The sequence below is a fragment of the Haliaeetus leucocephalus genome, unplaced genomic scaffold, assembly GCF_000737465.1.
Source record: "Haliaeetus leucocephalus isolate CR32 unplaced genomic scaffold, Haliaeetus_leucocephalus-4.0 Scaffold135, whole genome shotgun sequence".
Taxonomy (NCBI): Eukaryota; Metazoa; Chordata; class Aves; order Accipitriformes; family Accipitridae; genus Haliaeetus; species Haliaeetus leucocephalus.
In genome coordinates this window covers 1,321,279-1,346,010 of record NW_010972571.1, presented here as the reverse complement: position 1 = coordinate 1,346,010, position 24,732 = coordinate 1,321,279, and the positions used below count along the sequence as shown (strand labels likewise).

The window sequence follows — 24,732 nt, the reverse complement described above, 5'->3', positions numbered from 1 at the left end:
AACATAGACCATATTGTTAATAGTTATGGGATTTTATTGAATTAATGAGACTGTTATCATGTAGTAGAATGTCTTGCTGAGTTAATTGAAACTGCAGAGATTATATAAATGGTATTAATGAACTTTGACTGCCTGATGCCTCAGCTTTAATAAAGACTGCTTGGTGGGCTAAATGAACATAGGCAGATAAAAGAACAGGTTCAATTTTGCGAGCCTACAGGCTGTTGACAAAGAAAACTTCTTTACCTCTGTTTTCAACTGGTGTGCATCAGTACTGCAGTAATTCCAGGAAGGGCTTGCCACAGGACTAAGGGGAGAGGTGAAGTGCAGAAAATCAAATAAATTTTGATCATGAAAAACTGTTGATTTAATCTCTCTGAAGTGTGTTCAGTATATCACCCAAGTCTCATGGTGCTGTGCCAAGTCCACAAAATAGCAAATAATTGTGGTTTTCCTCTCTTGTTGTGGACATGTGTCACTTTTATTAGGAGCTTTTCTTTTTTCTTACCTCATTTTAAAAAGGTGGGTTTGTTTGTTTGTTTGTTTAAAGCAATGCTCCTGTTAACTTATGAGTAACAATCCTGCTTTTTTGTCCCGATGTCCCTCTCTTTTTAGATAACATTTCTTTCATGTCCATCAGTACCTTTCTCTGAATTAGCTAATAGGAAATAGGGTATGTGGTGGTGACAGTGTATGTTTTTTTCCCTCTTTTAGCAAATACCTATGTTGCAGTCAATCTTCCTGTCCTACTATTTTTATTGGTTCTGTTTTTACCATTGACTTAAGCCCCACTTCCCATAATTTCCACTACATCAAAGCCTAGCATACTTTCTTGAAAGTAATGGTTACTATTAATTCATCAATAACAGATCACCTCCAAGCTGCTCCTTCTACAGTGACCTGAATACAAAGTCCAAATTAAGGAGTTTGTCTTCATATTCAGTATTCATCATGGGACTGATCCTGTTGTTCTCTATGAGAATTCCTCTGTCTCGTTTGTATGACCACATACAAGAGCTACATTTGCTATTGGAATTATAACAATTGGCCAATAAATGAAAACTTATACTTCTGTCTGTCAGCCTCTGTACAGGACCCAATGTTTCTCTTTCAAAATATTTGGAAAAAGTTATAGATCCTTGACAATTTGCATGCTTATAAATGTAAATAAAGTGTATCTGAAGTTTACAACTTTTTATTGAAACTATTACATAGCATCAGCATATAGTCTTACAAGAAGCAATCAATAATGTTTGTTTAATATGCATATATGCATGAAAGTTGTCTTTGTAGTGGGGTTTGTGGGTTTTTGACCAGCATGAAGTAACATTTTATTTGATGAGGAAAAAGATATTTCTGTCCCTAGTCAAATGGAGTAGAAAGTTGTGAAGCTGTATTACAGATTTTAAAGACAGAATCCTCACTGGGATTGTTGAATTTTTAAATAGCAGCTGTAAATGTAAAATCTAAAGAGAATAGTATATTGTACTTAAGGATACGTAAAAATTACTCTTAGCATTCTTCTGTAAGACTGGTGCCAAAATTCTGGTCCTAGTTACACTGAAAACAAATAGTGATGATTAAGCTAAATCACTAGGCTAGCTATTGTTCGCTGATGATTTGATTGCCCTTGGAGAAGTCAATACAATTTTGAAATGCATTGATTCACTTTTCATTGTAGAAATGCTATATTTCTGGTTTTCTTTCTAAACCATAGGCTGTATTATGAAATCAATATTTTGTTGTAGCTGGGAAGTGTCATAAAATTATCTGAGTTCTGTCAACTTATTTATTAACACTAAAGAGTTTTAGTAAACTGCAGCATTGAAAAAATATGTGTATGCATATTACACTGGTGGCTTTTCTTGCCAAGCTAAAAATCTCTAAACATTTGAAGTACACTTGTAACTGAAAGATCAGAGGTATCTTTTTGAAATCCTGATATTTAATCATCTGTTTGTTTTGGTTTTGTTGTATGTGGGCAGCCACATTATGATTCTACTTTATTATAAAGTTGATAGATTATTATGTTGGAAGAATGTATGATGTGCTTTCATCTTTTATAACTAATTCTTATTTTATGTCCTCTTTCTTTTTCTTCAGCTTATATGTTTACAGCTTAGGTGGTAGTTTTATTAGACAGTCAAGTTTTTGGCATTTCCATTTCTCTTATTTCATGTTAGTATATCAGGGCGAATAAAAGATTAGACATGGAGTTGTTAATTAACCGAGGGCTGTGAGTATGTATGAAAGTACAACCCAGGTTATCTACAGTTTATTTAAATATTTTTGCCACTTATATTTGTTGTCTAATCCTGGACCTACCTCCCTGTCTGTCTTACTCCTTTCCCTCTTGGTATGACCATAAGACTCTGAGAAATCTAAAGCTGTCAATTTGTAGTCTAACCCACGTTGTTGTGCCTGGGAATTTTACGTCAGCTCCTGAAATCTAGTGGCTACATTAGGTTTAATCTTTTTTTTTTCCTAACTGAATTTCTATTTAGTCTTCATCTTTCAAAGTAGTCCCTAAAAGTTCAGAAGTAGGAAGAGAAGGAAAACATCCAAACTTCAGTAGTGTCACTGTCTTTAGCTTTTCCCAGTCAACTGACTGCTATTGCTGCAACCCTACAGTTGAGGTTATAAGTCATCTCAGTCCTGGAGAAATTAAAATTAAATTTCCTAGGATTTCAGTTGATAGCACACAGAGAAATTTCCAAACCTCTTTTTTTTCCTTCAGCGCTGCTAGGTATTGGAATTTCCTCTTACAAACAGATAAGATTCACTAACATGCATCTGAGCACACTCGAAATAGATAATGATCTAGAGAGGGCTTCCACATCTACCTCTCTGCTCAGCTTGGACCACTTAAGGAACACCCTATTATTTCCAGTAACAGTTGAAGGTTTTTAGTAGTTAATGGATCTGTTTTATGCATATGAAGGTGATAAGCTAACTCACTGATATTGAATACTCCTCAAATGCTACATGGAATATCAACTGATATACCAGCAAAGCAGCAGGGTAGCCGTACAGGCAAGTCTTCCGTTGCTCACGTCTGTCCATCACTGAAAGGGCTGGAAAAGCAAGTGGAGAGGCTTCCTAGCTTGGAACTGCAAGCCTAAAAGTAGAACAGCTCCTGTCTGGGGACCCGCCATCTGACTACCGACAGCAGCCTGAAATGCCTGTGAGCTTGATGGGCTAGCCCCAGTGCTCTTTCTGCCAACAGGATAGACAAGATGGTCTTCCTGGCACCCTCTCTGCCCAGAGCAGTCACCTGCAGTTGGGACTGAGGCTCCACTTGGTGACGTAGTTGCAGCTTTGAACGGCAGCACTGCTGGCAGCACACTCTTCCTTCCTCCTACAGCCGGGCAAGGACTTCACCCAGGGTGAGACCCGGCACGGGTAGCCTGGGTGCCTGGCACCAAGCCCCAGCTGTAGTTGGTGGTTTTGGGCTGAGCTCAGGAGTTCCCTCCCCTTGGAGTGATCCCTGTGTCCAGAGGCAGCCAGGCAGGTCTCCACCCTTCATCCCACATCCCTTCCACCGCCAAAGGGCTCCCCTCACTTCTTTTGTATGGGTGACCCCCAGCCCAACGTGTAACTTGCGTAGTTCCTACCTGCCGTCCTAGTCTACCGCTGGAAGCCCAACTGCCCTGACATAACCGAATTCCCCAGTCATGTTACGCCAAATCCTCCTTTTCCCTGATCTAATCTGAGGGAAGGGGCTGAATATCTGCTGAAGATGAGGTTTCATTCTGCAGGCTATAGTTTTACCTGCCAGTGTGTAGCTGCTTGCCAACTGGATTGTTTGTTTCCTGAAGCGGTTGCTTCTGCTCCTGATAACAAATTGACAAGCCCCAGGTGAATCAAGGCGAATCAAGACTCCTTTTTTTTCCTGATGAGCTCCGGGTAAAAACACCAATAACTGGCCTGGGTAGCCCAGCCATGCCTCTAATGCTGGCCCAAGTCCTCGACTATCCACCAGTTTTTTTCTGTTCTGATGCCTGCATGTTTCTGTATTTTTTCTGTATCTTAATATAGTTTGCATATCTAAGTAATAGTCTGTAATGGAACAGTCTCCTATGCATTGTGTTAGTATAAGTTTATTTTTAATATTGACATAACAAATTAAATGAAAAAAACAAAACCCAAACAACTCATTGATTTCTCATGTCCATAGGAATCATAGAATCATAGAGTGGTTTGGGTTGGAAGGGCCCTTAAAGAACATCTAGTTCCAACCCCCCTGCCATGGGCAGGGACACCTTCCACTTGATCAGGTTTCTCAAAGCCCCATCCAACCTGGCCTTGACCACTTCCAGGGATGGGGCAGCCACAGCTTCTCTAGGCAACCTGTTCCAGTGCCTCACCACAATTTCCCAGATAGCTGCCCTTGTCTCCTCTGAAGGCTATTGTTATGCTTTTATCTATGGTTTTGGAACATTATCAAATAAAAAATAATTCAAAATTTTGTAATTTGTCCCTATTGCAGATCTTTGTACTGTGGAACATGATTGTAATTATCATAAATAAAATTCATATTTATGAATTTTGATCTTGGAGTAAACTGCCAGGTGCAGCATTGCCTACCATTGCCAATTTGTTGTCTGTTGTGTTCGAAAAAGGGAGAATAACTTGCTTCTGTATATTATAGAAGAATAAACACTTGGATTTAATCAGAATTTAAGATAAAAGCCATTGATTATGAAACCATTCTGTTAAGAATGTAAATGTTCATGCTTTTAGTTAGTCTTCACCTAATATTGCTGGCTGCCTGATGATATGCATTAGGAACTATTATATGACTGGAAAATCTTACTATACTTTTGCTTCCTTTTATGTTTAGGGTATGCATGAACTTTTAGCTCCCATTGTCTTTATCCTGCATTGTGACCACCAAGCTTTTTCACATGCCAGTGAAGCTGCACAACCAAGGCAAGCATTGTATTTTATTTGTATAGTATTAAAAATCTGCTTTCATAAAAAAATAAGTAAGTTGGCTGGACTAGAACTTAGAAACATGTCTTACTTAATTCTTTGTTTATAATTGATAAATTGATGTCAGAAATTGTTGCCTCCTTATGCTTTGATGGGAATGTCCTTATTTCATCTTCCCTACTACAGCTTCTGAAAGGGGAATTAAAAGTGTAGACATTGGCCCCTTCACAGATAACAGCTGGCAAAAAAAGGGGAGACAAGAAACCTAAGGAAAACCTTAATCGAAAAGCTTACATAACTACCGACCGCTTCACCTCATTCTTATTGCCAGAAGTGGTTTAGTTTTTGTCATTGCAGGTTGGAAGCAGATTAGAGAACTACAGTCATAGAACATGTTACCAACTCTCTTTTCCTCATATCGTAAAGGAAAAAAAAATCAATGTAGACGAATTGTTGTGATTGATATTTCTTTCATCACCTGCAATGTTGTAGCTGCAATATCTGACTATCTTTTGACTTGGTAGTAACATTAAGTTTACCTATTGATTCTCTATTTCACTCAAACTGTGTGTGTGTGTATGTGTGCACGTGTAATCATACACATATATATATAAAATATTACATCACACATGATTGTCTGACAACCAGATTCAGGTGCTTTTTTTTCTTTCCCTATATGTAAACCTTTTTTTAAAAAAAAAAAAAAAGTTGCCTTCTTGTATCTCTTGTGATATTTAAGTAATTTCTTTTCATCTGTCTTTTTGCACTCTCTTTTGGAGTTCAGCAGTGAATAAAAGCCAATTTAATTACATATACTGTATAATGTAACCTCTGTTAGCACCCCTCAACGTGATTGTCCAAAGGCAGTTAAGCATAAGGATGGAGATTATTTACAAGTGCGTGTTTTTATTCAAAGTCTGTCCTTAGATATCCTGAAACTACCTAGAAGATGCTCTTCAGTGCTAAGTAACTTAAAATAACCATGTGTTATGCACAGCATTCTGTTCCATCCCCACTGAAAAAGTAGAGCTAAGCAGCAAAGTAGATGGAAAAGGGGTGCTGTCACTGATTAATTGCTGTTAAAGTACAATAAAAATACAGGCTATTAAAACAAAATAAATTAATGTTTTGATACTGCATATTTGACCAGTAACCATATTTTTTTTGTTTGGGACAAACAGTGATAGATTGTGCAGCAATCAATTATTCTAGATCAAGCATATTCAAATAATACATTGTGACATTCAGTAATTTGTTATTTGGAATAATTAGATGGTTACTTCATTGTAGTGCAGACAAGGCAGCTAATTTGGTTTTGATCTTTATAAAAAGGAAAGACTTCATTTGTTCAGTGGAGTTGCTCTTTTTAATTAAAAAGGCTAGTTTTCTCATTTGCACTTTATATGAAAGTTGGCTTATAAATACATAATAGTACATGCAGAACACTGACCAAAAATAAACATTCACATTTGGATTGTTCACTGTTGCCTTTTTCAGTGAGGAAATGAAAGTTCTTTTGAATCCTGAATATCTGGAACATGATGCCTAGTAAGTGTTAACAACTTCCTTTACGTTTAGTTTGCTCTTATTTGTAATACATTATTTAACACCCAGTTTCTGGTTTTTTCCCCTTCAGTGCAATGTTCACATGTCTTATGAAGACTGCAGAACATTGGTTTTCAACTTTTGAACATGACAGTCAGAAGGTAAATATTGCTCTAAAATGTTTTTATTGTATTTTTAAGCAAAGGTGATTTTTAATATGATTCAAGTAATTTGAAGCTAATAAGGCATCTTCTCTTAAACAACTTGGTTAAAGCAGGCTCAAGCAAGTTTACATTCTTTAGAGGTTCTTCAGAACTTGGTCATAAGCATGTGTGGAAAGTCTTCCAGTTGAGAGTTTCTATCTGTTGAAAGATCACTTGGTAATCAAAAGCCAAATGTGCAAACACAGATTCACCTATCTATGAGTGATGTTCTTGGGTAGCATTCGAAAAAATGCCTGTCATAGGCACATCTACATGCCCAAAACCTGTGCAAATGTCATGTTAAATAAATGTATATAGGCAGTGTTCAACTTATTGAGGCTTGAATTGTTTTCAGCTGTTTACAATATAAACAATTTGCTGTGAAACCAAAACTTTAATCATAGCCTGTCCATCAAAGGGCAGGGTAAATTTTCCCCTGACTTCATCACTCCATTTCCTTACTTTATTTCTTCTTGACCTCAGGGTATTCAAACAGAGGGAATGTCTGTGCCCTCAGATATCCTGTGTAGCTATACAGACACCACTGTATTTAGTATGTTGCTTCTTTGCAGGGACCTTCCAGGGACTATCTAGTCCTTGCCTGTAACCGTTTTTCATGCGTGGCATGAGGGACAATTCCCTCAGTCAATTGCTCAAGATTTCCTTTGAATATTTTTTCCTGTCTCTTTCCCTGTTTACATTTCTGTCTTTTTTTTAATACTGAAAAATGATTTGTGTAATGGAGTGTATGTAGAAGGCTCTAGCAAAACATAGCTATGTTACAGGTATTGCCAAGACTTTCAGTGTATTATATTGTAAAAGAGTTGTCCTCCAAACTTAGTTCCAGCTTGATTCACTTCAGCATTTTTCACATAGACCGTGGGGTGGGTATCTAGAGTTAACAAAAAATCAGTAAGAAATTGGTTGGGTTTGCATGTCCACATGTGTGCACCAAAACCTATATTTGCAAACTGTAATTAGAGAGTACTAGTTTGAGAGGTGTTTTTTTCTTGTCTGTTGAGGGAAAAGGTGTTCACCCAAGACTCACTTAAAAGCTTCTATTTTCTTTAAATGTTTAAATGTATCTGTGTATATATTTTATTAGACATGGAGCACTGGCATCTTGGCCTAAGCTATCTACAGTTATAAATTACTATTTGGATTTGGGTTTTTACATAGTTCTCAGTAACTAAGGATAAAGCATATGAGATACAAATTTTATGAACTTATTACATAGTCACTTTTATTCCAGGAACAAAGCTGAGACATGTTTCTCTGAGTGTAGCTTTTCAGAATTCAGTATATTCAAATGCATTTGAATGTTCCAATTTCTGTGACAGAGGTGGTAAAGTCTGAGGTTGAATTTTATTCTGGGAAATAACTAGGTCTCCTTACAGATTTGCAGTACTTGGGTAGAAGGTGAAAGTTTACATTGCCCTTTCCAGTCCTTTCATGGCATAAAAAATTAACAATGCAAAGCGCATGGATTAATATCTAGTTGTTTGTTCTTGTTCTTTGCAAACATGTATAATCTTTAATAATCCTTTCTTGTACGTATGCCTTTTACAGTCATGACTTTGAGGGTAAGCTACATAATAAAGTCTGAATCTTCACAAAGGAAGCAATGAAAGCATGTGCTCTGAGAGACATGTTACATTTTATAGCCTCTAACAGTTGGTTCCATTACTCCCAATTGCCATTAGAGGAGCTTCTCCAGCTACTCCATTCCCTAGTGGTTAATGAGAGAAATCTGTCCACGGTTTATACTTGTACTATGTCCTAGCCTCTCTTTACTGCTGTAGCATTTGTTTCCTAAATGCATGAATATATAAATTGTATTAGTATCGAGTGCCAGCCATTCCAGTTCATGTTGTGGTAGGTAATGTTTTGTGGCAGGATTTAGTGACTCTGTTCCTAATGCTTGATCTGAATTTTTCAGCTTCATTTCACTGGTACCCACATTTAAACTGTTCTTAGAGGTGAATCTGATGCTCTCCTGTAAACAGTATAGCATATCTCTGAGCCATCCCTCTTTTTGTCTTTTTATTGTGAACTGCATCCCTTTAGGATTGATCATTTATATTTTGTGTTAGCAGTAGATGACTAAACCCGTGCACTTAATTTTTTTCCCAGACTTAGAAGCTCACAAAAAGAAAACGGGTGGTTTTTCTCATCTGACAACTTAATATATACTGAGTATGGGCAGGGGCACAGTATCATGTTGTCCACTTGGCTTCTGTGCTTTAGGCACAGGCACTGTGAGTCACTTCTAGTTAAACATTTTGGCGGCCTAGTTGTACTAGGTTATTTGAGCATCTTTCCGTTTGGGCTGTTTCTTTCACACCAACTGATGTGATATTTTGGAGCAATTTCAACTGACTAAATGTATTGTCATTTTCTCAACCAAATTGTGTGAGAGGAGACAACAGACCTATCACATGCACTCTAGTCATCCACTGAGTTTCTTGGTGGAGTGCACCAAATCGGGAGGCATGGACAGTCAAGGCATTGATTATTGATTGCAACTGCTGTCCCCACAGATTCTGTCATGCTTTGAAGATTTCAATTAATGGGGTGAATTTCTGAGATGCTCATGAACCGCATTTTGATGGATACCATTTACTTATCTCATGCTTTTAAAAATGGCAAGCTAGCATATATTATTTGATGCTCTTAACCATGTTGATAGTCAGTCAGTCTGACAGCAATGTGTCAGTGCGGCATTATGCCAAGGTGCACAAATGCTCTAAGTGACAAATAACTCCAGTTTTGGCACTCCTCCGTAAGAGGAAGCTTGCATTAGTTTTGATACTTAGAATCTCTTGACGCTTGAGCCGGTGTTTAAGGGTCTGTCTTCTAATTTCGTAAAGATGGCTTTAAACGCACAGACAACTAATGATATAAAGGCTAATCTGAGTAACTAGCTAGTCTTCTCATATTACAAGTTCAAATAAGTAGAAAGATTCTAATATTGAGATTTCTATACAAGAATCTATGCCTATAATCAAGGAAACTTTAAAAATACAGAACTTTTGAGTCGTCAGAGTTGAGTGCATGCAGTGGTCAAGCTGAAGTTAAACTCACATTGAATGAACAAGAATACAGTTCATACCCCATATGTGTGCCAACTGATGGACCATGCACAGTCTAGGAATATAGAGAGTTACAGACTGTTATGGTTAGTTTCAAAGGTAAATTGATATGTACATGAAAAAGATTACTATAGACTGGCATTTAACATTAAGGCAATGTTATCATATCATACTGTACTTTAGGAGTGGGTTTGTGTATAGATTAGAAGGAGATTAGTGGATACCCTTTTTCAGTATTTTGCATTCTAGCACATGACCAAGAAAACAATGAAATGGGTCCGAAACAACAATAGGAAATAGCCATACAGTGGAGAAACAAAAATCAGGATAAAAAGAAGACTATCCAATTTGGCGATAAAGAAGTTAATGGAAAATTAGAAAAGGAGGTAGGAGAAATATCCTTTCTCAATGTACCTGCAGCTGTGAAGAACTTTAGTGTTTAAGTAAGCAATGGCATTGCTTATTAGCCCCTAAGATGGTAGGTGTTTATTTTAAATTTCTGTTTGGTAGAACAGAAAAAATTTTGAATGAAAGGATGCCATTTCAGTGAACTTTATTTGACAGTCTGAGGGAGCTTTTGTCAAGCCATTTGCTAGGGCATCTTAAATGGATATATTTTGGTACCACAAAAGCATGGCAAAACCACTGCACTGTAATAGATCAGTCCCTTTGCTGCAATTGCCATAGCAAAGCAACAATTAAGCAGATTTTAAGGTACAATTTATAATCAATCAGTTCTTTAAATAGAAACATTTTACCTGAAATCACTGCTAGCATCATACCATATTTTCTGCAGTACAGAAGTGGAATAATTAAGAAAAAATATTTCAAGCAAAGGAGATCAGCATAAAAAATAGGCTTTTTGGTAGAAATTATTAAGTTTTCGCTGCCGACTTGAATGTTAAACCATGTTGTAAATGACTGAAAAATGTGGGTACTTCTCTTCCTTCCTCTTAAAATGCTCATACAAAGAGAATGGGGTTGAAGAGGGACTATAACCATAGGAAACAACCTTGGGGATAGTTTATACAACAAAAAGATCCTTTCTTTGTTATTGAATTTTAAAAATAATGTGCTTTTCACTGTATTGAACCAAGTCAATTTGTCTTTCAACAGTTTAAGCTGTAATGAAGTCTTCTGAAATTATTTACCCTTTGACCTTGATAATGCTTCTCTATCAATATACTGAGCAAAAGGGTAGAAAAAACAATAACTATCTTCTAAAATGAAGCTTTCAGGTCAGAGAGCCATAATGACAGATTGTAACAAAGTCATTGCAAAATCTTCTCTTCTTACTGTTCCAATTTTCCCTCTTTTATAACTTTAACATTGTTCCTGACAGCTTAATTCTCCATTTCCCTTTCCCCAATCTTTCTCTTGATAGGTTTGACTTGTTCTTTTTTATTTCTCATCCTCCTTTTTACATGTTTCCTATTCAGTGCAGTTCATTACTTGCTGCATTTCTTTCTAGCATTCTGTGTCTTTTTCAATAATACTTCACTCTTTTGCAGGAAGAAGAAATTTAAAAAGCATTATCAGGTTCAAGGATGCTAATATTTCAGTAGTTTTCTTCCTCTGTGTTCACTCGGTGTGTGTCATGTTCTAGATCATGACATAGTTTGCACAACCTTTAGGTCCAACCAACTACCTTCTAACCATCAGCTTCATCTCACTGTTCTATTTCTTTTTTGTTTTAAAAGTTTTCTGATGCTTTATCAAAGTTGCATAGATTTTGAGGTACAGCCACCAGATTTTCTGAGTAAGGGAAGCCTGTTTAGAAAGGATTGTTCAAAAATAAGTTCTTTCCTATTTGGTATGCAATTTATTGTCCTCTGAGGGCATATATTCTCTACTAAGTTACCATTCTTCTGCTTTGCTCTGGAATGACTCAGCCTGCTGATATTAAAGCTAAACTAAAGCTGTCAACATTTTGTCAGAGCATGAAAAGTAAAGCACACACGTAAAAATTGACGCGCAGAACGAGGGGATGAACCTTGGCACGCCTGGGAAGGGGAATCCCACAATACCTTCCACAGAAGTGGATGCTTGACATTACTCTTTTGCTGGAAAAGAAACAAATTATTAATATTTTTATGTTTCTTTGGAAGCCAATGATTACAACAAAACAAAGCTCTTGTAGACAATCCCTGTAGACAATAAGGCTTTATGGGATGTTCTTTTCTTTCCCCTGTTTTCTGTGTCTACAGGAGAAAGATGTGATGATTACACCTATGCCATTTGCAAGGCCACAGGACTTAGGCCCATCTATTGCTATTGTAGCAAAGGTAAACCAAATTCAGGATCATCTGCTGAAGAAACATGATATTGAGCTGTACATGCATCTGAACCGACTGGAAATTGCTCCACAGATTTATGGACTGTAAGTGTTTGCAAAGCATTATTTAATTTAATTTCTTCTGTTTTTAATTCATTACATTAGGACATTTTTTTCCTTAAATTTAGGGTTAGAGGAATGGGACTAAAAAGAAGTACTGCTTCTCTCTTAGAACTTACTCAGTTGGCAGCATTACAGTAAATGACACCCCACTGTTGTATTTGTGGCAGTGGCATTTCCAGTGCAGATAAAGTCCATTCAGCTACATATTAGAGAACTTGACGAAGACTCCCAGTGTAGTGACGAAGTATGTACTGAATCGAGTGCTTATTCTACCTGTGGTTTTCCTATAAGAACGAATGGGATAACAGGACACAAAGAAGCGGGAAAGGGGAAAATTATTGTCACTGAATGGTTTATTTACTTAATTTTATCACCAGTTCAGTATCAGGGAACTTTCCTCTATTGCAATAACGGGGTTTTGAATACTGGTAATTCAGGCGTGGTGGGGCATGTTAAAAGTCAACACATGGAGATAATAAAGTGTCTGTACGCAGAGTCAGCCCAGCTGGTCCATTTTCCATTAAGCTGGCTCAGATCTGTTCAGCTGGTTGTATTGCGTGCCCCCGTTCCAGGGGGGCTTCTCAGGCCAGGCGTGACTTTGGATGTGGCCTTGTCCACGTGTTTGCACAGCATTGCATCCAAAGCAGTTATGTCTGCTATAGTCAGTCTGGGTCAATACAAAGCGGGCAACTTGGATGAGCCATGAGTAACTGTGAATTGACTGTGGTTTTGAGGAAGAATTTTGCCTTCATTGTTTGGAATTCTAGACATTTGATTCATTTTGATCATTCCTTAAAGAAATGGCAAGCTTTATGTGCAGTTGCAGTGGCAGAAAAATAACACTTTCAATTTTTTTTTACTTTTTGCAGTGATGGTGTGAATTTCCAAATATAATTGTGAATTACATTTAACAACTCAATAGAAAGTGTAGAAAGGGAGGGAGGAGGGGACTGTGTAAATGTCAGGCCATAACTGCAATACTTAAGATTAAAGTCTAATTTGATGTTACAGTAAAATGGAAAAATGCTGAGACATCGTATACCCTCAAGAGGAGAGTTGAACTAAGACTAAGTAGTAGTCCCAGACTTACAACTAACATATATTAGGAAGATAAATGTAGTTCTACAAAACTTATTTAAGTAGTTTTGATAGGAATGGGTTACAGGGAGTGGAAGAATAAGCCAAGTAAACTCAAGGTATTAAAAGTATGAAGAGGCCAGATTGTCCTATTATAGTATTTTTTGCATAGTGTAGAGTTGTGTATTTTCTTAATATCTTCACTAGTCTGGAAGAGAAAGCAAGCATCCTTAATAAACTTCAGGGGTAGTAATGAATAAGTAGGCAGTATAAATATCAAGGAAAACAAAAAGACGGTGTTTCTTTTTTATGAAGGCTTATGAAAACACACAGAAAATAAAATAAGATAAGCCTCAGAAATTTGCAAACATATTCTGGGGCAAAAATAATTTGTACTGTAGGTACTTACTTCAGTATAAGACTTTGCCTTTCAGTAAGAGAAATAATTGAAAGAAAAAATTAGACTTTAGCTCAAAACATAACATTATAATAACAGAAGATTGGTGCAGTCTGGTGTGGCATAAATAGAACTGAATCTGAATAAAGAAATTTACAGTTAAGGGAATGAATTATGAGAGAGAGCTTCAGGCTGACTATCAGGAAAACCTTACTAAGAGGGAGCTGTTAGGCTGTAAAATAATATATCAAAATTAACAAAGGAAAAACCATCAGAATATTTTAAAGACAGGCTTTGAAAAGCTCTCACAAATGGATAGTATCATAGAGAATGAGTCTGCATTGGCAGAAGAGGAAAGTAGGTTGCCTGTGAGGTCATATCCTTCTCTGATTTCTGATTTAATATAGAGGACAGGAGAAAAAGAAAGGGAAAGGAACATGACTGTGTTGTATTATTCTCACCTTTAATGATGTCTGAACTCTTCAGAATAGTAATTTCCAGTAGTGAGCCAGCTGACAGTCTCAGATGCTGGATCTTTTCCTGTATTTAACATTTTTTGAACTAGAAACAGCATTTCTTAAACATAATAGGTTATTAATAATTGCTAAACCTAACCCAAGTGCAGAATTCATGTGAGCTTTTTGTTGAAGTTTGTTGTTTTGCTGAAGTTCGTTGGTTTTGCCAACAATAAATATTCATCTGTCAGCCTTGATATCACTCAGAAAATATACAAATGGTAGAAGGAAGAGTGGGAACTTTCCTCAAAAGATATTATGGCATTCCTGGTGAAAAGTATCAACAGGAAAGGCTTCTGTTTAGTGGCAGTGTCCCCTAGCCTGAACAAGTTATACAGTTCACTTATTTAAAAATACAGTATTTTATACTTTGCATCCTTCTATAACCTTCTGGGGCAAGCTTACTTACTCTGTATTTTCATACAGTTGATTTCAACCTTTGATGTTTACAAATAGTCCTTTTATTTTTCAAACACCAAGGAGACTTGTTCTGCTGGGAAGCCAGGTACCCTAGTGCGTTGTACATTTTCACATTCAGAAACTGTCCTTTAAAATAAAATGTGGTTACACACTTCTTGAAATCATGCTTACCTGCTTACGAGACCAGCTTTAACAGGCATTTCAGTACGTGTGGTATGACTCATTAATTTAGGTTGCTGTCCAGTAGTGCAAAAGTTGTATGCTGGTTTTGTGGAAAAGTATACTCATTATAGTGTTTATCATATCAATGTTAAAAATCTTTATTTTTTTCTTCATCGGTTAGTTCTCTGCAAACCGTGGTGTCATTAGCCTCAGCCTGGTACACTAAGTTGCACGCTGGGAGGTGCCATCAGTTCAGAAGAAACTTTTTCCCTAGGTAGTTTGCATTTTGTAAAGTTTTAGCTCAAGGGAGTGGATTTCTGTATCTTCTGGAGGGCATGAGTGAACACACTTCACATTACCTGGCTATCTCATTTCATTGCTGATCAGAAAGAGGACTCTGTTAGGTATAGCAAGGTATAGTAGGGTCCTGGCTATGCCATACTTCTGTGCTCTGGTCATTCAGGTTGGTGTCATATACAGTAGGAGCCTTAGCACAGGAATTTCTGTAGCTGGAAATTTTGTGAGACAGCACATTCATTCACTTGCAGTCAGCCGCTGCGTATCCCTGTGGTAATTATTCAGCTGCTATTAATATCAGCCAAAATGGAACCAGCAATACAGAGATAAAGGCTTTGTGCCTTATCATTCTTCAGTCTTCTTTATTTGCCGTGTCTCTAGCTTGTTTTTAGACCCTAAGATAATGTTTTGCAGAATAACATTGTTCCACGTTCCCAGTAGCACTGCGAATTGCATACAGTCTAAGCAAACTATAAGAATTATCTAATCATATCTAACTTTGTACTTTGTAAACTAAAGCACAAGAATGGTTTGAAAATAAATGGAATTGATTACAGTAATAATTCAGTGACATGCTTCCTGATAATAAACTTTTCTCTAAATAAAAACAAAAAAATGTGAAGATTGAACAAAAAGATTGGATACTCTGAAGGGTTGACGGATCGAATATCCAGTTTAATTGTAAAATTAGATGAGTTAACAATGATTAATGTCCTAGATTAAATGGTATTCTAGTGTTAATTTCTTTGACCCTTACATCTAATTCATGTTAAACTACAAAATAATTATTGCAAAACCATTCTGCAGTTTCTGCAGTGGCCAGTGTTTGTAGTGGCAAATTAAGCAGGTTGTGCTCTCAGTTTGAGAAAGGACAAGGCTTGAGTGTTCATATATCTGTATTTTAGGAAATTTTCTTCCATTTAGGGTAATTTGTAGTAGAGGACTTCTTTTACATTTCATTGAAAAGATGAATCCATTGGAAAAAGTCCCGCATAATATCATTGTACTGAGGGTTTCAAAGTGAATTATACTACATCAAATGAAATTCTCATAGAACTACATGCAATAAGTACAGCCACATCATGTAAATATATATGACAAGGTTGTATAGAAATAATGCATACAAAGATAATGACAAGGCATAAGTGTAAAAAGCTTTATTTAAGAACAAAAATTAACTGTTGGCATAAACTCACTAGCTTCTGCATCATAACACTGATGGCAGTATTATATTGGTTAAGCAAACTCTTTCTAAGCACATATCCAATAGACAATAAAGCGCATGCAGAAGTGAGTGTAAATATTTCATGATAGCTTAATCTCAGTACAAAAAAGGCCTTCTTAGAACATTCAGTGCCGATGACTTTGCCTCCTGCTGCCACTCTGCTTTATGGTGATCAATCAGATAGACATACTGCCTACTGCAGTTCGAGATGCAGTTTCAGCCCTTTAGGCTGATACCACAATTATACTTCAGGAAGAAGCCTATCTCATCCAGCAAAGAAAAAAAAAAAGAAGAGAAGGATGCAGACTAAGTTACAGGGTAATTCGGCACGAGTGTAGATTTGAAGGTAGCATTAGAAAGGTTATGTTACAGCAAAGTCAACAGCAGATGTGCTGCTCCACTATTACTATTCTTAGTTGCTTTGCTATGAGCACTGCTGTGGGGCATCCACCTGTTTTAGTTTCTCTCCCATGCCATTATGGTGCCAGGCAGTATTCTTTTCCATAACCATATTGGTCTCTGGAGGGAGAATTTAAAGGATTTTACCTGTGCAGTAAAGGAACATAAATCATATTCATTGTATCCAGGAAAAAAAAAAAAAAAATCCCACTAGTCATCAGCATAAGAAATCTTCATGATCTCCAGAAAAAGTGGATCAAAGATCAGTGTTACTAAGGAGAACTTTACAGATCATCCAGGATGCCTGGGTTTATTTTGGATTCTCACACTTCACAAAAAAAATGAGGGAGATAATATATGGCATGGTCCAAACCAATTACAGTTCCTCTGTAGTTTTTAATCCAGTGTCCCCAATTAACCGGACAGCAATTACAATGAAAGCAACTTTGAGCTATTGTGCATGTAGTAGGGGAACCACCAAAATCTGGCCTTGCTATTAAAATAAATGAGTATCTAGCAATGGCTAAGACTAGGCAAATACAAAGTCTTTCTGAACAAAGTAATAATCTCATTTGAATGCCCAGGACCAAATTAATCGTGAACTCAGTAACTGGTAGTGCTGTTGATTTCCAGTAATTATTTTCTGTTTGACTTAAACAAAGCATTACATATAAAGCAGATTTTAATGGAATATAAATCCCAGCTTGTCTGTCAGTAGAGGCCTTGCTAAGGATTTACTGCCAGATGAACAGGCCTTTCTAAGAAAGGTTACCATCCACTCTTGGTCCCACAAATTAAGAAGAGATGCAGTCTACTGGATTTTTAGATAAAGCTTTTGGGGGATGACTCAGACATCTGAAGACTTTACTATGAATTCTATCTTGCATAGTGAAAAATGTGTTGTAAGAAGAAACCTGTAAGTTCAAAGTTAGGTGACAGAAGAAAACACATCTGAAGCTAATGTAGAAAGCTACAGTATATTTTGATGGAGAGAGGGATTGCCTTACCTACTGTTGACATACCAGTTGTATTGCAATGGTTTACTAGCTCAAAGGATTTGCTCTGTGCAAGTAAATGTGGAAAATTCTTGAAGCATCAGGGTAGGTATCTTACTTTCAGGCCGCAAGCAAATCCTACTTAACTCTAGAAGCTGCTTTTCTTCTGTTTTGAAGTGAGGCTACTCACCTTTTCCTGTTCTTAAAGGATAGATATCTGTTGCTCATTGTTGGGTTTCTCCAAAAAGCTTTCTGGTTTGTTGATTGAAAAAATGTGTATTTCATTTTGTGCTGCTTCTTGTTGTGTATTAGGTTAAAAATTACAGTATGATGAACTTCCGATTTTATCTTTTTTCGCGACTGTCACAAATAGTATTTTAGTCTTACCTTAGACTTAAGATTTTAACATATACATAATGTAAAAGCCCACTCTATAAACAGAATGAAGGATTGGTTGAGGTGTCAAAAGTGTTCATCTGAGTTTTACTCTCCTGCCGCATAATTATGTGCTGAGATGATAATGAGTAGTACTGGATGGCTGTGAGGATGGAATGCAGATTTGTCATTATGTTGCTCCTTGATGCAGGTGATGTGCTTCCCATATGAAGTACAGGGAATTATCTTTATCTGGGAAAGAAACAAGCAAGAAGGCTTCCATTTTGACTTTTGTCACATACCCTTAAAAAAAAAAAAAAATCTGGTGGCATTAAACATAAGTAGGCTTAGAGACCAGTGGATTTGAATAGAATAAATATCTTCTGAAACCTGTGATGAATTTAATAGGAATATATACAGATGTTTGAAAGGCTCTTTGTCTTTTTTTTTCTTCTATTTTTGTAGTCAATAGCTATTGATTATAAAAGCTGAACAATGAATGTAGAAGTTGTACTCTAGAAAGGAATTCAAGGTGCCATATATCAAGTATTTACTTCTCCTTTCCTTTCTTTATACTTAAATCACATCAGCTGTTCAGGTTAACCAGTACTGTTTAATTTTAGTGTATCATTTTGTTTCTTTCAACCACGCAGAAAGTCTAGAAAACTCATGTTGGAAATTGGTACAGAAAATGCAATAGGTAGGTCAAGTAACTGTTGCAGAAGGCAATTACCTCAGCATATGCCTAAAAAATGAAACTGTGCTAGCATGCCTATGTTAACATGATGTTGGTAGGCAAAATACAGCACTTTGGACTTAAGCACTTGCTAGCAACCAAAGCATCTCCTGTAGAATCCAGGCCTGTGGATAATTCATGTTTTGGTTAACCAGTGCTTCATCCTTACTGCTTACTCTTACCTGGTCTATCTGAATCAAGTTAGTATGGGCATGCAAACATGTTACTAGCACGCCTTTTATTTTCCTGCAAAGACATACCTTTAGAGATGATAGTAAAGTAGTGAAGAGAACCATGTGCGCCATCCAGCATGGAAAGATCATCCTGTCATGAGTCCTTAAGATAAAAGCCAATACCCAAAGATAGTCTGAAGACTAATACAGACAGACAGTCACCCTGAGAATCTTTTGGTTCTTTTGCATTGTCCCAATGCTTATAAAAAAGAGCCACCCAAAGAGATGCCTCTGCTAGAATACAAAGAGGATCCTCAACAAGAGCAATGGCAAGAGATAGTAAACACAATTTAGTAACTAAATTGTAAAATTTAAAAGTTATACTGTCGTCTTTAAACACAGCCGGGATCAAGTGTGTAGTGCAGATAAGAGAATCCTGTTTGAAATCTTTAAACAAATAAGCATGAAATATTTAAATGCACAATGTAGGCCTGTTGGAAGCACAGGAGTTAGATTTCATAAAAAAACTCAAAGTTGTTAATATTTCGTTGTTTTTCCATGTCAGAACAAACTAGGCCATTTTGGATTTTCATGGGTGGGGGTAAGAATGACGGGAAATTGCATTCGAGAAAAAAACAATAGTTGGTGAACTGCCTTAAGGGGTGGGATGTCAACTTCAGGGATAGCACAGTCTTCAGTCTGAGTCTCCATCAGCCTAAGAGGATATGTTAATCATCTAGCTCTTCAGCATCATTTTCATCTGCGTCTTTAGTTTTAGCAGAAAATTATATCCTGAAGCCACAATTCATCCCTAATGAAAATGTTGTTGAAAATTAGCGAAATAGTAACTCTGTAGGAATATGGCCAGTCTGCATTTTCTCTAGAGACGTCTGGTTGCCCAGTGGAATGCAGTTAATCTGGAAAATGAAAGGCAGTATAGTGTCAGCATTGGGAAGAACACTTCCTTTTTGCTTTTTCTCCACACAAAAGTAATAATTCAGCAGGTCGTCAAGACAGTCTGTTTCCATTTCAGATACCAAGCATAGTTCTTGGATAGCCATTTCTACCCCTATGGACAGTGCTCGCCCCCCATTCAGTCTAACTAAATGTTACTGACTGAGGTAAGGGGTTTGGGGGCCAAAAAAAAAAAAGGTGGGCAATTCTGCAGGCAACCTATATAAATTAGATTATATATGTTCTGAGACTTCTCTGACAGCTGTTTTATTGGGAGTTCTGGAGTTGGATAAATACATGGCAGCATTGGAAATGCACGCAACAGGAAAAGGTCCTGCCCTGAAAATAACACAACTGACTGTCCTCACTTTTAAAATGTGTAAGCTGGATAGTAGTTCTCCATGACCTTGTGCACCTCTTTCCAGCATCTTACTAGAGATGTAGAAGCTTCATCAATAAAAAAAAAATCATGTTCCAAATAGGTGCATGCCTTGAGTATCTTTCTGTTTCTGATGTGGTTTTGAGCAAGAATTTTTAAAAGTATGCTATGAAATATTAAAGCAAGCCAGCCATATCTGAAGAATAAAATCCATTAACACAGGTCACAGGAATAGGTTGCTCAAGAGCAGTGCTGTTAATTAGGGTGCACAATTTTGTGTAACTTTTGCATATTGTATGAATTCACAATATTTTAGTCTAGGTAAGGAATGAGAAATTATGTTTGAGAAACATTTCTAAAAATAGAGTTATTTTACCAAACTAATACCGTAAAAAAAAAAAGAGAATATTTCATCACCCCTTGTACTGAATGTAATAGCACGAGGCTCTAAGGGGTTAAGTTATATAACTGAGCATGAAGGCCCCACACAATTTGGCAAGAAGAGAAAATCTGTGCACAGCACTGCAAAATAGAATTGCCAGGTGAAAAAGAATAAAAGCAGACAAGAGTAGGAGCTGGTTTCAAACACATGTTCTGAAATCAATGAATGAGTCACACTTGAATTTTTACAGAAAGCCAAGGGTGCTGCTCTTCTATTTTCTTCCTCTGAAAACACTTAGCATACCATTTGCAGCTTGATATTGACTGCTGTTGATGACTTCCTTGAATTTCCAGATAGCATTGTTTATAAGGAAAGAAGGCAGTGGATGCACCTAGACCTTGTTATTCACTGTTGAATGTATTGACAACAGGACAATAATTCTTCCCAAATTTCAGAGAAGCAAAACAGCATCACCCAATATAACATCAGCTTGGGAAGTCCACAAGAAAGCACCTCTTTTCATAGACCTTTACATTGTCATCTATAATTTTTAATGTTCTGCTTTTCTTTACTGCTTATCACCTTATTTGAAATTAGGACCATGTTAGCATGCTTTCTCTGATTTCCTTATATAATTTGTTTTTGTCCTTCAAGTCTGAAAAAGTGTGCAATACAGTGATCTTTGAATGCCACACAAGCAATATATTTTATTTTGCTCTTGGTATTGAGAAAGGGGAGAGAGAAAAGAAATTTCATATTTTCTGTCCTTTAAGTTTGTAATATAATATAATGTAATCAAATATAATATAATGAAACTTCCCCTGGTTCTGATTGCTGTTACTCCTACCAATGATGCTACCAGGGTTTTATCAACAGAGGTGGAAAATTTTGTAAAAAATATTTTGATACTTTGGATAAATCTATACACATACCCTCATGCGCAACGTAGCAGCAGCAGAACTGTGTAATATGCTGTATGTTATTAAATACTGTATACAGTGCTTAAATCAAAATTCCAGACAACATCTAAACACAGTTCTTAGCTGTTTACAACTTATATCAGTAAACGTTGTATGAGTTGTTGGAGTTTAAGCTTGGGCCTTTTCACTTATTCCATTTCTTCTAACAAGTACACGTGGGAATGACGTGCAAAATTGGCAATATCAGTTGGGCTTTTTTCTAAATAATGGACATACAGTTAACTAGAATATTTGGGACATCTTGAATCAAAGATTCTCCTCATTGCCTCACTTATCTATGAGAGAAATCACTGTCCTGGTTTCAGCTGGGATAGAGTTAACTGTCTTCCTAGTAGCTGGTACAGTGCTATGGTTTGAGTTCAGTATGTGAAGAATGTTGATAACTCTGATGTTTTCAGTTGTTGCTCAGTAGTGTTTAGACTATAGTCAAGGATTTTTCAGCTTCTCATGCCCAGCCAGGGCACCTGACCCAAACTGGCCAACAGTGTATTCCATACCATGGGACGTCCCTTCTAGTTTAGGAACTGGGAAGTGGGGGGCAGGGATTCGCGGCTTGGGGACTGGCTGGGTGTCGGTCGGCGGGTGGTGAGCAATTGCCCTGCGCATCATTTGTACATTCTGATCCTTTTATTACTACTGTTGTCATTTTATTAGTGTTATCATTATCATTATTAGTTTCTTCTTTTCTGTTCTATTAAACCGTTCTTATCTCAACCCAGGAGTTTTACTTCTTTTCCCGATTTTCTCCCCCATCCCACTGGATGGGGGGGAGTGAGGGAGCGGCTGCGTGGTGCTTAGTTGCTGGCTGGGGTTAAACCACGACAATCACAAAAGAATAATCAGGCAATAGAAGAAAAGAAATAATTCCCACGGAAAGTTTGCAACATGTCAATGAGCTTAATATCCAGAAACTTTAATGATGACACATTTGTATTTGTATAGACTGAACAGTACCAAAGATAATGGCATCTTTGACCTTAGTAATTCATGTATTAGTATTAATGGTTTGACGTTACGTATATTGAAAAATTGTTTAAAAGAATTCAAATAGATTTAATTCTCCTTTTTCTTATTTCAATAACTGTAATCAGAAAAACCTTTTTAATGGTGTAATCCCATATTCAGCCAAAGTACTTAGTTATACATCCTGCTTTACTGTACATCTGAGCTCTGGAACTCTCCCACCAAAATGCATCCCCTGATTTATCATCTGTCTAAACTATTTCTTACATTATGACTCTGTGCTGCAGCCTTTGATATTCCCTGTGACATCATGAGACAGCTGTGTTACATTTTGTTTAAGCAATACTAAACCTTTAAACTTTAAACGAATATTTTTCTTCTTGGAGGTATAAATAGAATATGTAATAAGCATCTGTGGGATATGCAATTAATGTCACTTGTGAGGAAAGACCTTCATGATGCACTTGGGTTTTGGCACTCTTAAATTATGAGCTCTTTACTACACTCATGGGATAAATTCCATATCCCCTAGATGCTTATTATGTATCTTCCATCTCCCTTAATTCCTATTAGCTGGATTAGTAGTTGTTGTGATGTTGAGGTTTATGACAATTTAACTGGGGTGGTTCTCAGTGATCAATAAATAAACTTCAAAAGTTTAGTAATTTTTATTTTCTAGCAATTCCAGTGTGTATAGCTGTAACAATTTACATTAAATGGTAGTTGGATATACCAAAAACTTTGGTCAACTGTGCATGCTGGTGTGTCCATTACCTAAATTTCAAAAATCAAGTGAATATATAAAAGCAAAAGATTTCAGTAGCAAAGAATAAGCTGAATTACAAGGTTTTGGGGTGACTGAGATGGAGCATTACCTTTAGCATCTGTAAATGTTAAAAAAAACCTAATTCACATAGAGAATAAATATTTTGTGGTGAAATGACGCTATTATTAATGTTCTAGTCACAGTCATTATCTGGAGAGTTTGTCAAACTGGTACAGAGTGGCCTAGATTAGTTATCAACTCAGGAGCAAATAAGATTTTTAAAAGACTCAATAAAGTCCAGTGATTAATTGTTATATATTCTGATTCATGCCTATCCCATTTTATCTAATTTAATAAAAGTCTAAAATGATGATTAATCCTTTCACACCAGCAGTTGCTGGTACATCCATTACATGTCCAATCTGAATTCCTCTGCCAAGGAGTTAAGTACTATTTTGAACTTGGTGTGAAAAATATCATTATAAATTTCATTAACCTGATCATCAAATTTAAAAAAGTCAACTCGTAAAATCCATTACTACATATCATGCATCGAAGATTAAAAACTGGTCCTCAGTGGGCAGGAATAGCCAGGATTTAATTCCCACAGCATATGTTTAAAGTGCTCATATGACATTATTGTATCTGTAATTATCAGAATTTTATGTTTATTAACCCAAGTGAATTAAGAGTCTTGTTTTGCGTAAAATTTAGCATGCATGTTAAATTGACCATTGATTCAAAGCGTATCAATGCTATATGTATTTACTACAAATGCAAAGATATTTGTTTAGCATATTGTGATAATTTTGGCATTTAGAGAATCGCCCTCCTATAATTTTTCCTTCTCGGATAAAATAATTTACTTCTTCAGTGCTTCCAGTTGGCCACCTTTGTGCGAATCCCCAAGGGTGACATTGATTTAAATCTTACTTCAAGTAGTCCTTCTGGGGGAAACTTGGAGTATTTCGTGTTTGCACTATATCTCAACTATAACTAAGTCTTCATCTTCGGTGAGATGCTCTTTCCAACTGGAACGCTGTTTATTCTTCAGGGCTGCTTGGCCCACCCGCAGCGAGATCCAAGCGAGACGCCTCTCTACGCTGCGCGCTAAACGTCCCTCAGCGTAGAAAGAGACGCCAAACCGCACAGCGGCGTGCGATTCAGGAGGGGCTTAATGCTGATTCTTACGAGGGTTGCTCAAGGTGGAAATGCAGGAAAATGATGAAAAATACGCTGCCGGAGAGCCCGGAGCGGCCTCCTTTTCCCCGTCTGTCTGGGGGATTTGAACCCGGGTCCCGGTGCCCCTGCGGCCGCCGCCTGAAACCCGGCCCAGGGCCGGGGCCGGGCTCGCTCCGCCCCCC

The 24,732-nt window shown here is 37.0% G+C and overlaps 1 protein-coding gene across 1 annotated transcript in view; it reads left to right on the top strand.

Annotated features, from left to right (window-relative positions):
• TBC1D5 (TBC1 domain family, member 5) overlaps positions 1-24,732 on the top strand; it is a 297,889-nt gene that overhangs the window by 161,941 nt on the left and 111,216 nt on the right. Inside the window, exons 10-13 of the mRNA XM_010585896.1 lie at positions 4,844-4,932; positions 6,433-6,483; positions 6,572-6,641; positions 11,983-12,155. Of these exons, the coding sequence (XP_010584198.1) occupies positions 4,844-4,932; positions 6,433-6,483; positions 6,572-6,641; positions 11,983-12,155 (383 nt within the window). The remainder of the gene's footprint in view (positions 1-4,843; positions 4,933-6,432; positions 6,484-6,571; positions 6,642-11,982; positions 12,156-24,732) is intronic.